The following is a 13,069-nucleotide window of genomic DNA, read 5'->3' on the forward strand; positions in this document are numbered from 1 at the left end:
TATACAACCAGAGGTATGAAGAATTGTACTTTATATGTGTAATAAGAATTGTAATGCATTCCACTGTAATTTTTTTTAAAAAATCAATTAAAAAAAGAGGATGAGCTAAGCCATTCTACCCCTGTCCTATATCTTTTTAATTATATGTATTTGCTTCCAACATTGACATGGAGATATTTGAGTAATGCCCCTCTTGGCTCTAGGCTCCATTGTAGAAATGAAAGAGTTTAAACATAGAAGCAATGCCAGGCAGGAACTTTTTGACCAGCATGAGAGTCCAACTCAGAATATGCACAACCAGCAGCTATGCAAAAATAAAGTCACATGATTTCACATCAACATTAGCCTTTTATTATAAAACAATACTCAGAAAGGCAATAAAAAAGTGTCTTGAGTGCTACTGCATTCATATATCATTGAATATATCATTCCCCATCTCTAGCATGCCAAGTTACTTAAGAGGTTTAACTGGTACAGGCAAAACAATTTACTATTGAGAACAGAAGGACTAGAGACAAAATATTTTTAAAAAAAAAACTTTCAAAAGATATTCAGTTCTCAGTCTATGTATTTAACAAAGTAAACTTTTGTGCCTTTTAACATTACAGAACAAACACTAAGATCCCTCTTCCCCTCCATCACTGAACAGAATGTCGGCCCTTGGTCCAGGTGTGACTTACCTTGCACTATGAGGTGGACCCGGGAAGTTTTGGGATGATTGTCTGTCTGAACAGAGCAGGTATACGGACCTTCATCATACACATCCACGTTTTGGATCATGATGCTATATTGGGTCGGTGTGTTGACTAAGATGATCACACGAGGGTCTATGGACCACTTGTCATTGCCAGCATAGAGTATTGTGCTGCGGTTTAGCCAGGCCACCCGAGTGACCCGATCATCTATGGTACACCTGTGAGTGACATGGGGATAGGATGGGGAAAGAGAGAGGAAGAAAGGAGAAAGAGAGAGATGATAAGAAATTATATTATCAATATAGTAGTGTATCTCAAGAAGTAAATGAATCTACATAACAGTGCTACAAGGAAACAATCAATTATTTATGAAAAGTCCTAAATATAAGGTAAGAGAGGTTTGAATCATTCTGAAGAACTGATGATGCAAAATCATTTCTATTTGATGTAGGAACATATTATGTGAATATCTTCATTGTGCATTTGGTTTCCCTCTTATTTTCCCCTTAGGCTTATATGAAAATTAGTTTATATTTCTTGAGCACATTTACCATCTTGTGGGAGAAATGGCCCAGAGGCACAGGGGTGCAAAAGTGGATCAGTATTTCAAATAGGTCACAGATAATCCACAAAGCAAATACTTAACTTTTAGTTAATCAAAACTTGAACTTATTTACCTCCAGACCTTCCAGGTGTTGATAATCTCCTTGTACCCCTAAGCTGCCCAAAGCCTGTGAACTACAGTTTATTATAGGGGTTGTAAAATTCACCTTGGAAAGCCAACATTTTTTGAGAAAGTCATCACTGCCTCAAGATTTTAGGGCAGGGAACAAGGAAACTATCAACAGCACACCCCTTCCTTTATGTACTTTTCCCCCTGCCCAGTTGAGAATGAAAACAATGTTATTTTCAAAGTGGAGAGTCAACCTCACCTACTTGGCCCAGGCTATATATGCAAATGGAATTTGCTTGTTGATATGTATGACCTTCAGGCTATCAACCCTCATGCAGAAATAAATGTACCTGCAGGTGGGGAAGAACATTTGCAGATGAACCATAGGAGTTTGAACATGAAAATAGAAACAGGAGAAAATGGACTCCTTTATAAAAGTAAGTATGCTCCGAAGGACCCTGGTGTGCTTACTTGCTACCCATGGCTGTGTACAGGCATATGCAATGACAAATAGCAGCAATAATGACCTAGCACAGAAAGGAACCTGGGAACTCCAGGGAAAAGGCCTTGACTCTCTATATCTGATCTATCACTCAACATGCAACAGAGATCCTTCAGATAAGGTTCAGAGATAGGAGAATACCAAAGAACAGGCATTGACAAAGAGACCAACCTGACATTGCCTGAATGACCCAGGGTCTTGGAGAACCAAAAAGACATCTTTTTTTTTGAAGGGGTCAAGAAAGGTCCTCTCCCTCACTGGTAGAAGAGATAAAAATAATGCTAGCCTCCAATTACCAATGTTTTCTTCATCCCAGCCCACCTGTCACTCTGCAGGTACCAGTGACTGTGAAGTAGGGATGGAGTGGTTTTCATAGGGGTGGTGCCTTCATTCTGTGGTAAGGAAAAACCGTTCTTTACTAAATCCTTTTCCTATTTTTCCATGCTATAAAAGCATAAAAACAAATAAAAAGAATGTTTAAACATGTGATCAACATAAAGTGTATATGTGTATAATACAAAGATCACAAAAAAATCAAGCTAGTCTTTTCTTCCTCATCAACTTGCAGTGCTCTTAAGTTCTTGTTTCATGGACATCTTCTCATAGACATCTATTCACATGTATAAAGCTTGTGTTGGCTTGCTTTTCACCCGAAGTACATTCATGTGCTTATATTCCTATTGAAACTCTAATTACAGATCTAATTCTGAATCATTTCCAGGTAAGTCTCAGATCAGTGAGGTGAGTTTTGGAGGTCCAGTTGCATTCATTATTGTAACCTGATAATTAAGGTGCCATTGAATGATTCTTTCCTACCCTCACGGGTACATCACTGGTATAGGTATACCTCCATATCCTGGGGCCCTAGTGTATTTTTGTGCTCAGTTTTATTTATTCTTTATCAATCGTCCATTTTCCTTATGAAAACTGAAATCCTAATGGAACTTCCTTGCTCCTCACTTTCAAAATAATTTCTTAAAAGAAAAAAGAATAATAAAATTATTCCTTCTCAGTTTTCAATGATTAATAGAGACTAATGTATAAGATTTCATAAAGATGGTTATATTTTCATAAAGACCAAATCCCTGTTTCAATAACTCCTCCAAAAGAATGAAGTTCTAATAGTAGAATTCCAGGAATGGGCAAGTGTTAAAGTGGATGAAAAATTGGGACACAGTGAAGGGGGTTACCTGCCAGTCTCAGGTACCATACATATCCCATGTGCAAATATTTTTAAAATTTTTATTTTGGTTAGCTGTGTAACCCTTTGCACATGTGTAAATTGGCATAAAATTTATTTAAATTGTAGTTTCAAAGGATTTATTTCTTGGCCAGTAGAGAATATGTTCATTTTAAAATGTAAAAAGTCACAGAATTCCTTGTGCATGTGTGAACATCTGTGTGTTCAATGAAATTTAAACACCACAGTGATTGACACTCATGATTATCCACTTTCAAAATACATCTAAAAGCTCTTCTTTAAAAGTCATAAAATGTGCATTATTTTCTTTTAAACTTAAAAAAAATTATATTTCCATTATATGTTCCCTGCAGAATATATTTTATACTTGAAAATATTTTATTGATCACATATCATATTGATTTGCAACAAAAAATATAGGGATTGAAATCTAAATTTCTTTTATATCCTATGACTATAAACTTCCAATTTATAATATTTGCTTTTAAAATGAGTTATGATTACAAACATAAAATAGATAAAGCAACAAAAATATATTGCACATTTTAAGTAATAATCAGACATATAAAAGTTAATTTTTCCTGTAAATATAGCTCTTAATTACATTGATAAGTCTTTTTATATCATTAATAAAAATGTCACATACTGCTAGAATGAGATGGAGTTTAGGAACAATTCTATTTCTCTTTTTGCTTTTAGAGAAACCTCTTCACATAAGCATAGACATGGAAATTAAAATTTTGTGTAACAATGACACTCAATTCTTTGGATACCTCCCAAGATATATACCAAAAAATCACATAGGAATATAATTTCAAAAATTATTTTAATAATCTCAGTGCTGACAACTCCATTAGTTCCTCTTTCAATTTCTTTTAAAGAGATGAATTGGAAAATACCTGATATGTAAACAGGTTTGGAACCTAGTATTATATTCACTCAATTTCTTAAAATCTGAAAAGTATACTCATAACACCTTTCCAGGTCTTATTAAATAACTATAAAACATAAGATATTCATTCACCTGGAGAACCTTGTTTAACCCAAAGCACTCAGTAATATTGGGGAAATCAGAATACTGTTTATATTAATGTGTTAAATCCATCCTCAGTAAGACAACATCTCTGATATCTGAGTTCTAATTTGATGACAGAGAATTCACTGGCTTTGCAATGAACTGATGCAATAATGTGCTCTACCATTGTCTTTGGTACTTCTCTGCCTTACTTTTGTAGGACTCTCCCAAAAGAGTGACGTATATTCACAAGACTATGATCCTACTTAAAATAAGATATACTCCATATTTGTATAAATATGTCAAAATTGGCTCTAGTGTCATGTATAACTAAAATGAATACAAAAAAAGTGACACTGTGCATAATAGGCAGATGATGGAGTTGACAAAAAAATTCAAGGAATATTGTTTCTTGGACATTTTGTAATGTGGAAATTGTTAGAAGGGAGAGGCAGAATTCAAAACTAATCTTACAGAATGTCTCAAGCAGATCAGTTTTAGAGAGTTTCAGATATTAAAATACATTTCCTTAAAGCTTACAATTCTTTTGTAGAGAATAAACAAGTGTAAGATTGAGCACATGGAGCACATGCAAATTATAATGGGGTCCAGAAGGGGATGATGGCTTTGAAACATATCAGTTCAAATATACTATCTCTGGGCTGGGGATGTGGCTCAAGCGGTAGCGCGCTCGCCTGGCATGCGTGCGGCCCGGGTTCGATCCTCAGCACCACATACAAACAAAGATGTTGTGTCCGCCAAATACTAAAAAATAAATATTAAAAAAATCTCTCTCTCTCTACCTCTATCTCTCTCACTCTCTCTTAAAAAATATATATACATATATACTATCTATGGCCAGCACACTCTGTAAGCCTGGCCACATAGCCCCTGGCAAGGCTATGTACCCCTTAGTATAAAATACTTCAGATGGATGGTCATGGTCCAATTAACTAGCTCTTCAACCTGGACCTCATTAGTGGACATGGAGAGAAATAGAAAGGAGTAGCTGTGTAGACCTCTCTGTGATAGGGCAAGAATGGTCATCAACTTTATACAGTTCACAAAACCTATGGACAATTATGTTGGCCGAGGAGAGTTACTGTTCTCATGATGTTTCTCTGCTGGAGAAGAAAGTGTAGCTTCATAGCTTCTTTTTTTCTTCTACACCATAGGACTCTTCTATAGTCCTATGAACAGCAGGAGAAGGAACTCAGGGAAGAACTTTAAAAGTCTGCTTAAGTGTTCTTCTAAACCTGTTCTTTCCCTGCTGTTTGGGGCAATATCCTGAATCCTCTTTAACAAGAAACATATATGGGACATTTTTTATATTAAAGAAGACATCCAAGAGGCAAGTTGAAGAAGGTTAATGAAAACTTTCTGATCTCCTGAGAACTCTTTCAGAGATTTTAAATCCTTACTTTTCAAGCCAACTCTATCTACAGATCCTTGATAATATAAAACTCATTAAAACTATTACATACAACAGCTAACCTTATATATTTCTTGTACTGCCCCAAGAAAAGTTGTAAGAACTTTACATATATCAAATTGCTCATTCCACATAACTACCCATTGAGAAATGCTCTATAATATCCACATACTATAGATTAGGAAACTGAGGCACAGAATAATTCAGTAATAATCCTAATATCACAGCAAATAAAATCATAGCAGGGGATTCAACTTCTGTAACAGCCTGGGATTGGAGTTCCTGTACTTATCAGCTAGGAGAACCTAAGCAATAAGACCAACTGGATTTGGCTAGCATCGTTCAGTTTTGCTCAAATTATTAATACTTATTTAATTTTTATTATAAATAATAAAATAACTCAAGAAAAGGAAAGCTATTTAGAAGTGACTTTCATAAGTTTTAAACTCCATGGAGTCACATTTGGGTAAAAGGTAGAAATAAGAGTCTGGAAGAGCAAAGAAAAGCCTAAAAGACTTCCAAAGGCAGAGATCCACATGATCAGAGAGGCAAAGTGTTATTTTGCACTCCACTGGATAGTGAATAAGAGATTAGGATGTGGGCTGTTTTGTGTAGTATTTATTGTTTTTTGTTTGTTTGTTTGTTTGTTTTGTTTTGTTTACTTTTAAAGGAGTAGTTGCAGTTGGGGAAATCCATGTGTTAACACAGTGGTTACCTGCTGGGCATGGTGGTGCATTCCTGTAATCTCAGTGGCTTGGGAGGCTGAGACAGGAGAATTGCGAGTTCAAAGCCAGCCTCAGCAATTCAGTGAGCCACTAAGCAGCTCAGCAAGACCCTGTATCTAAATAAAAATTTTTTTAAAAGGACTGAGGATGTGGCTCAGTTGCTCAGTGTTTAAGTGCCCCTTGGTTTAATCCCCTGTACCAAAAAAGAAAAAAAAAAAAAAAAAAAAACAGTGGTTGCCAAACTTTGGTGTGCATCAAAACCACAGAGTGCTGAGCCCAACCCCCAGAGTCTCTGGTCAGTGGGCTGCAGGGGATCTGATAATCTGCGTGTTTGACAAGTACCCAGCTGATGTTAATGCTGCTGATCTGGGGATGCTTTCTTGAGAACCACTCACTTCTTAAATCAGACAAGAGGCAAGTTCAAATTTTGATTAAAATGATAAATTGCTTTGAAAAGAAATCAGAAAGATTTAAGTTTTTAAAATTTCCTTAAATTTTGTTTTTATTTTTGTATTTTGTCTAAAAAATTCAACAGAACATGTGCTATGATTCATTCAACTGATGTTTAGTGAGCACCTAATGTATACCATAGAACTCTCTAGGAGTTGAGAATATAGCGAGGAATAAGCAATTTCCCTTCCTATGAAGCTATACTTACTGAAAGACAATGAAACATAGAAGTGTAAATATATTCACTTCCGAGAATGACACATCATAGAACACAAAGCAGGATAAGGAATGGAGAGGGCTATGCGGACTGTGAGCATATTTGGGACACAGTGATCAGAAAATTCCCTGCTGTGGCCCGTGTGCCAGATGTTGAATATGTACAATCCTAAATCTGAATGCGGTAAAATGAATGTCTGAAAACCACATGTAACTTAAAAATAAGTGTCATATCTCACACATATTCACAGATCACTTAGGTAATTTGTATAGCTGAGAACCAGGTCTTTTAAACTAGCCTGACAAATCATCTCCTGGTGTATTTATAAATTTGTAGATGTTAATGTTGAAAGGATGGTTAATTGATATTTTGGAAAAATGGCAAGTCATAAAAATATATTTATATTTCTGCCATTTTTATTGGAATAATACCTAAAATATGGTGCACACCCTTTGCCTGAGTAGACAATGGGGAATATAACTATACATGTGCCTTCCTGTGAATTTTATACTACACTACACTACACACACACACAAACACACACACACAAACACACACACACACAAACAAAAGATCTCTATTTTTTTAAATGTAATGCTTTCGTCTCTATTATAATCTAGAAACATGTAATACATGCATATTCTGGAAGTTATATAACAACAATTAGATTTAACTATTCAAATTTGCACTCATGCACATTATCGTTGGTGGGGAGAGGGCTCCTTTCATTTGTCTCAGGCTAATAAGAAAAATATAGAGGTGACTTGCTGTGTCAGTAGTATATTCCTGCCAGTGAATGCTGAATGATGCTGGATCTGCCATAGTAATGAAGGCCCCAAAGGACTGGAATGAGCCCACAGGGAAGGAGGACTTAATCATAGTATGGCCTGTGCTAAATTAAAAAGTGATGGCCTATGGTCGTCAGTGCTATGTCCACACTGCCACTTGGGATTTAAATTTGAATAAAACATCATCTGGTCCATTATATGAAAGTTGCAAAATTAATTTTTAGTGGTTATATATGTATAAAATTTATATTTTCAGAATTGAGTCACACAAGGTTATGAGTTTAAGGCATTGATACCTAGTTTTATGATTGTATGTATATAAAATTTTTTAAATGTTAGACTGGGAATCTATGAAAATATCATCTCTCTTCCCATTTCCAGTCCCTGTCTTTAAAATGGCCTTCTCTAGAGTCTTGAACTTAAGAAATACCAATAAAGATGATGAGTTAAATGTGAAAGTCTTGAAATGCATTTCTCTGAATTTCTTTTGCTAACTCACCTTAGTGTTTTTTTGTCTTATTATTTGCTGTTTTTCATAAATCAAGACCTAAGTGAATTTCCATTAAGAAGAATCTTAATATATCAAATCTAACTATGCTACTTGATACAATATATCAAAATATGTTATTAATGCCAGTTCAAAAAAAAAAATGGAAAGAAGATCTTGCTTTAGAAAACTCATAGAGCAATAATAAATGAATTTTTTTTAAGGAAAGGAGAATAGGCAAGCCAAAATGAAATATTTTTAGATCAACTCCCAAGGCATTCTAAATAGCAAAAGCTGTTCTCCTGGGAGGCTTTAACTCCTCAGTTATTTCCTGAGTTACAAATAGAGCCAACTGTAGAGCATCAACAAAACCTTAAATTATGTAAGGGAAAACTTTATGATTCAGATAGTCGGAAATTCAACTGGAGTAATAACTCTGCTAGAGCTAATATTTGCTGATAAGATATTGGTAGGGAATATATCTGAAAGACTCTGCAGAAGCATGGAGAGGGATAAGAGTTGCTTAGAGAGTGTATGGCAGAAAAATATTTCAGTGGTGCAAGAGGTTGACTTGGAAGGCTGGTATGTATGTACCATCTGCAGCTTGTTCTGCAGGGAAGGCAGTGCTGCTCTAACACCAGCTGGAGTGGGAACATCACACTAGAACATAGAAAGGGTGAACTTTCCTGTGTCTGTGTGCACGTGCATGTGTGTGGAGTGGAAGAGATATTTCCAGAGGCAGCATACACACATGCATATAGGGTGAGAGCCCTGAAGAAAAAAAAAAAGGAGCTGAAACCCCACCACACTAGTGCAAACAGTGTCACCTGAGGCAGAAAATCAGCTTCAGGATGATGATGTGTTGTGGTTTCAGCCATGAACGATGATGTATGAGTTCATCAGAACAGTACTCACTGTGTCCCCACATAGCTTCTTGTTCCCGAAGCACAGTGAGAGCTCTACCTGCATACAGAGAGCAACTTCACCCTCTGCACAGCCCATATGAGGCAGTGGACTGGGGGATAGTTCAGAGGAAATGAAAGGGGTGTCTTACATAGAGAGATGGTTCTATGAGGCAATCAGGAATTGCTTTCAGCTACAGAAGAAGGCATAACCCACCTGGCTGGGGAGGAGAGAGGAGATCTTCTAGGTTGGTAACAGAGAGAAAGCATAGGGTAGCAAAACATTAATTATGAAAAGAAAAGCTAGCAGAAAGGCAAAAGAAAGCTCCCTGAACAAAATAATGAATGAATAATTGAGCTAGTTTACTTCTAGTCTTTAAGTCACTCTGTAAATCCAGAGTGTGTTTTGAACAGATCATTTTTGCCTCCCAAGGGGACAGGGGCAAGGCCAACATGGAGAAAACAACAAAACCCATCAAAATATTCAGTGCCTGCCTTCAAGTGTCATCTGTTCTTAGGCAAATGACAGAGAATGAGAGCATGCGAAGACATCCTTTCACATCTAAGGGAACCATAACAACTATAAATTCACTCCCTCTGCCCCCCTCCCCCATGTAAAAGCTATTTATTAAGCTCCTACTATTTGCTAGATACTCTTACTACTAAGACGCTAAGCAGAAAGTTACGGTCTCTATCCTCATGGAACTTTCAGCCTGATTGAATCAATATGCAATAAACAAAGTGAACAGACCTTCCATTGGAAGATAAATTGAACAAAGAAGATTGCTGCAATGATCACGTAAAGGAGGTGGCTTGGGCAAACCCTACTCAGACATATAGTCTAGAGATATGCTTCTTTGAGGAAGTAACTACTTAACTGAGGTTAGAAACTGAGAAAAAAATTCAGGCATATTGGGTCCAGAGAGTTTTTTGATTGAGGGAAGCTGGTGTGCAAGTTCTGTTATAGAGGTTGGCTCAGGTGAAGAACACCTGGAAAACAGAGTGGCCCAGGTGGGGAGAAGGGAGAGGTGAGAGCACATGTAGGTCCCATAAAGCTGGGGAGAGGCACATCTTACTGAAAAGTGTGCACTTTTTTCTAGTTGTAATGGGGAACCACTGAATAACCTTTAAGTGAGAGGCATGGCACGATCTAATTTATGCTTTTTATACGAATAATCTGGACTTTCTTTGCAGAATGAATTGTAGCAGGCCAGAAGCAGAAAGCAGTGAAGGGACTATTGTATCCCTGCCAGAAAAAGAGTATGCTTATGTGACAAGAAAGTCTGTGCATTAAGGAGGGTTGGGGGAGCCTGAGTGAAGGAAAGAGTGAATAGTGGATGGGGATTAAAGTGTTGATGCAAAGTTTCTGGCCAGCCCTTTTAAGGATTTGGCAACTAAGGGGGAAAAAGACATGAAGATCATTTGTTTGTTTTAATATTGGAAAGAGATGGGCACTAATTCATTTTGCAAATATTTAGTGAATACCTACAAATTACCTGTGCATTTTATTAATTTGCTAGGATTGGACAAGGACTGATTCTGCATTTCTGAATGCTCCATAATTATGCCAATGTGCTGAAAACCAGTTGCACTTTGAGTAGCCTGACTTTAGGCACTAGAGATGTAACTGGGAACAAGACAAGAATTCAGCCTTCTTGCTTTCCATAGGAGAGCATATGTAGATGAGAATGGGAGCAAGTGGTGATACAGAAGAAAGAGAATAACTCACCATCAGAAATTATAGTAAAGCAGGAAAAGCATTACATCTAAAGCACATGAGAAAGTAAACTTAATCTACTGTTTCATAAGTGAAAGAAAAATACTAAAAATGTGCATAGCCTTGTCTACAGGAATAAGAAAGCAAGGAGGCAATTGTATAATGGTTTCTAATTTCTTCAAGTATATGGCAAACTTGTCAGTTGAATGTAAATGGAAAGATAGGAGAGGGAGATGAAGAATGCAAGAAAATGTAAAAAATCTATTACAGAAAATGAGAGCAAAATTGCTATGGAACTGTACTATGTATAATTAGCTGGATGTGTTGTGGTCCCTTTTGCATATGATGGTCAAGAATATCTAGTGGTAACACTCAGCCTGCTTTGACTCTCTGGCAATGCTCAGCTTCAGGCATAGAAAATGGGATGATTGGTTGCTCCAGTGTTGGGTATGTCAGAGGAGCAAGGGAGAAGAGGCCAAGGATGAGGGGAATTAAAACCTATTAAGTAAGAAGTGAAGATAGCAGCAGCTGATGGATAGAAAAAACATGCTACACTCAATGCACTGGAGGTCTCAATGAGGTTCTTGAACAAATGCAGTAGAATAAAATTGCACATGATGGAAGTAGGAATATGTGTTGACCATGCATTGGTGGCTCTTGTCAATGAGGGAATCAACTTACAAGCCAATAGAGCATATAAGTGGATTTTGACAATATTGAGAATGATATTGGTAGCTTAGATTTCTTTATGAGATTTGATGACATATACATAAGTTGAGTATTATATAGATAGTATATTGTGTTGCTAAGGAGAGACCTTGGCATCAGACAAAGGCTCTGCTACTTACTAATGGAGGGCACAAGGACAGGCATTTTAAAATATTTCTCAGAAATTCCATTACCTGATCTGAAAAGTGGGATGGAAATTTTTACATTACAGCATCAATCAATGTTATTATGAGGACTAAAGGAAGTAATGCATGTGCAAAAGTCATAATTGTACTGGGAACCAAAGACAGCCTGTTCTGTAACTACTATCAGAGAACTCTGTTTCATCATTTGGATAAATACAATTCAACATCTGTGATATGGGAATCCATTCAGGTTTAACCATGTGTTGCTGAGTGTATTTGCTTATCATCTTCTGAAGTCTTCTCCTTCTGTATTCAAACATACAAAAATTAGATTTCGAATCATAATGGTTATGAACACCTATAATACTGCTTCTCAAGAGGCTGAAGTTAGAGGATTGAAAGTTCAAGGTGAGCCTGGGCAACTTAACAAGACCCTGTCTCAAAATAAAAATAAAGGAATCTGGGGATGTAGTTCAGTGGCAAAGCACCCCTGAATTCAATCCTTTGCACCTTCCTCCCCTCAAAAGAATAGATCTTGGGTTGGGGATATAGCTCAGTTGGTAGAGTGCTTGCCTGCCTCACATGCACAAAGCCCTGGGTTCAATCCCCAGCACCACAAAAAAAAAAAAAAAAAAGAATAGATTGATTTAACATTGTTGAATGCAATTTCAGAACAAATTTATTCTGCTAATAGATCAGAAATAATATCACATTTATATTTTTAGCATTCCCTAGCTAATTGATGCAGTACTTTTCCAGGCAACCTATAAATCCTTATCTACTTCCAATAAGATTCTGTTTTTCCAAAAATGCCCCTCTCTTCAGTTTTCTATATTCAACCTATATGAAGTCAGTAGTAGGATTCCATTTCCCTCCAAGTTTCATTACTTTAGCTGAAGCCAGTGAGACAAGTTTAACTCTTAACTTTGTATTATTATCAAGCCCTTTTCACAGTGTGTTGACATAGTAGTTGATGGGTTGGTTTCTAGATTGATGACTTGTGGTTGGTAAAATGCTGTATTCCTAAAAATACATAATTGGGAGATCAATCAATACAATTGTGTGCACCTGAAAGAGAATTCAGTTGGTCCACAGGCCCTGACAGCTCATGCAGCGGTATCCTTGTCTTGGGAAGCTTCACTATATAAAGAGGACAATCCCCAGTCTAGAACCATTCTCATGCAGACTGAGACAATACTGAAATCGGATGCAAACTGTCCAAGATGGCACAAGGTAATGGAGTGAGGTGGATGGGATAGGATGACAGGTGAATGGGCTAAGATAGGTCACAGATTCAGAGAAATACACTCCATCCTCTTAAGAGACATTGACTGCACAGATGCATCATGAAAAAGTGAAAATGAGTCCTTAGGGTCTTTATTCCCAAACCAAAGACACACCCTTAGCTGGT

General features: G+C 36.8%; 1 protein-coding gene across 3 annotated transcripts in view; it reads right to left on the reverse strand.

The window, feature by feature from the left end:
- Positions 1-13,069, reverse strand: part of Opcml (opioid binding protein/cell adhesion molecule like) — a 536,087-nt gene that overhangs the window by 244,204 nt on the left and 278,814 nt on the right. For all 3 annotated transcript variants that reach the window (XM_027945504.2, XM_027945503.2, XM_027945501.1), the window contains exon 2: positions 681-913. In XM_027945504.2, the coding sequence (XP_027801305.1) occupies positions 681-913 (233 nt within the window). The remainder of the gene's footprint in view (positions 1-680; positions 914-13,069) is intronic.

Source organism: Marmota flaviventris, chromosome 9 (genome assembly GCF_047511675.1).
Source record: "Marmota flaviventris isolate mMarFla1 chromosome 9, mMarFla1.hap1, whole genome shotgun sequence".
NCBI classification, from domain to species: domain Eukaryota; kingdom Metazoa; phylum Chordata; class Mammalia; order Rodentia; family Sciuridae; genus Marmota; species Marmota flaviventris.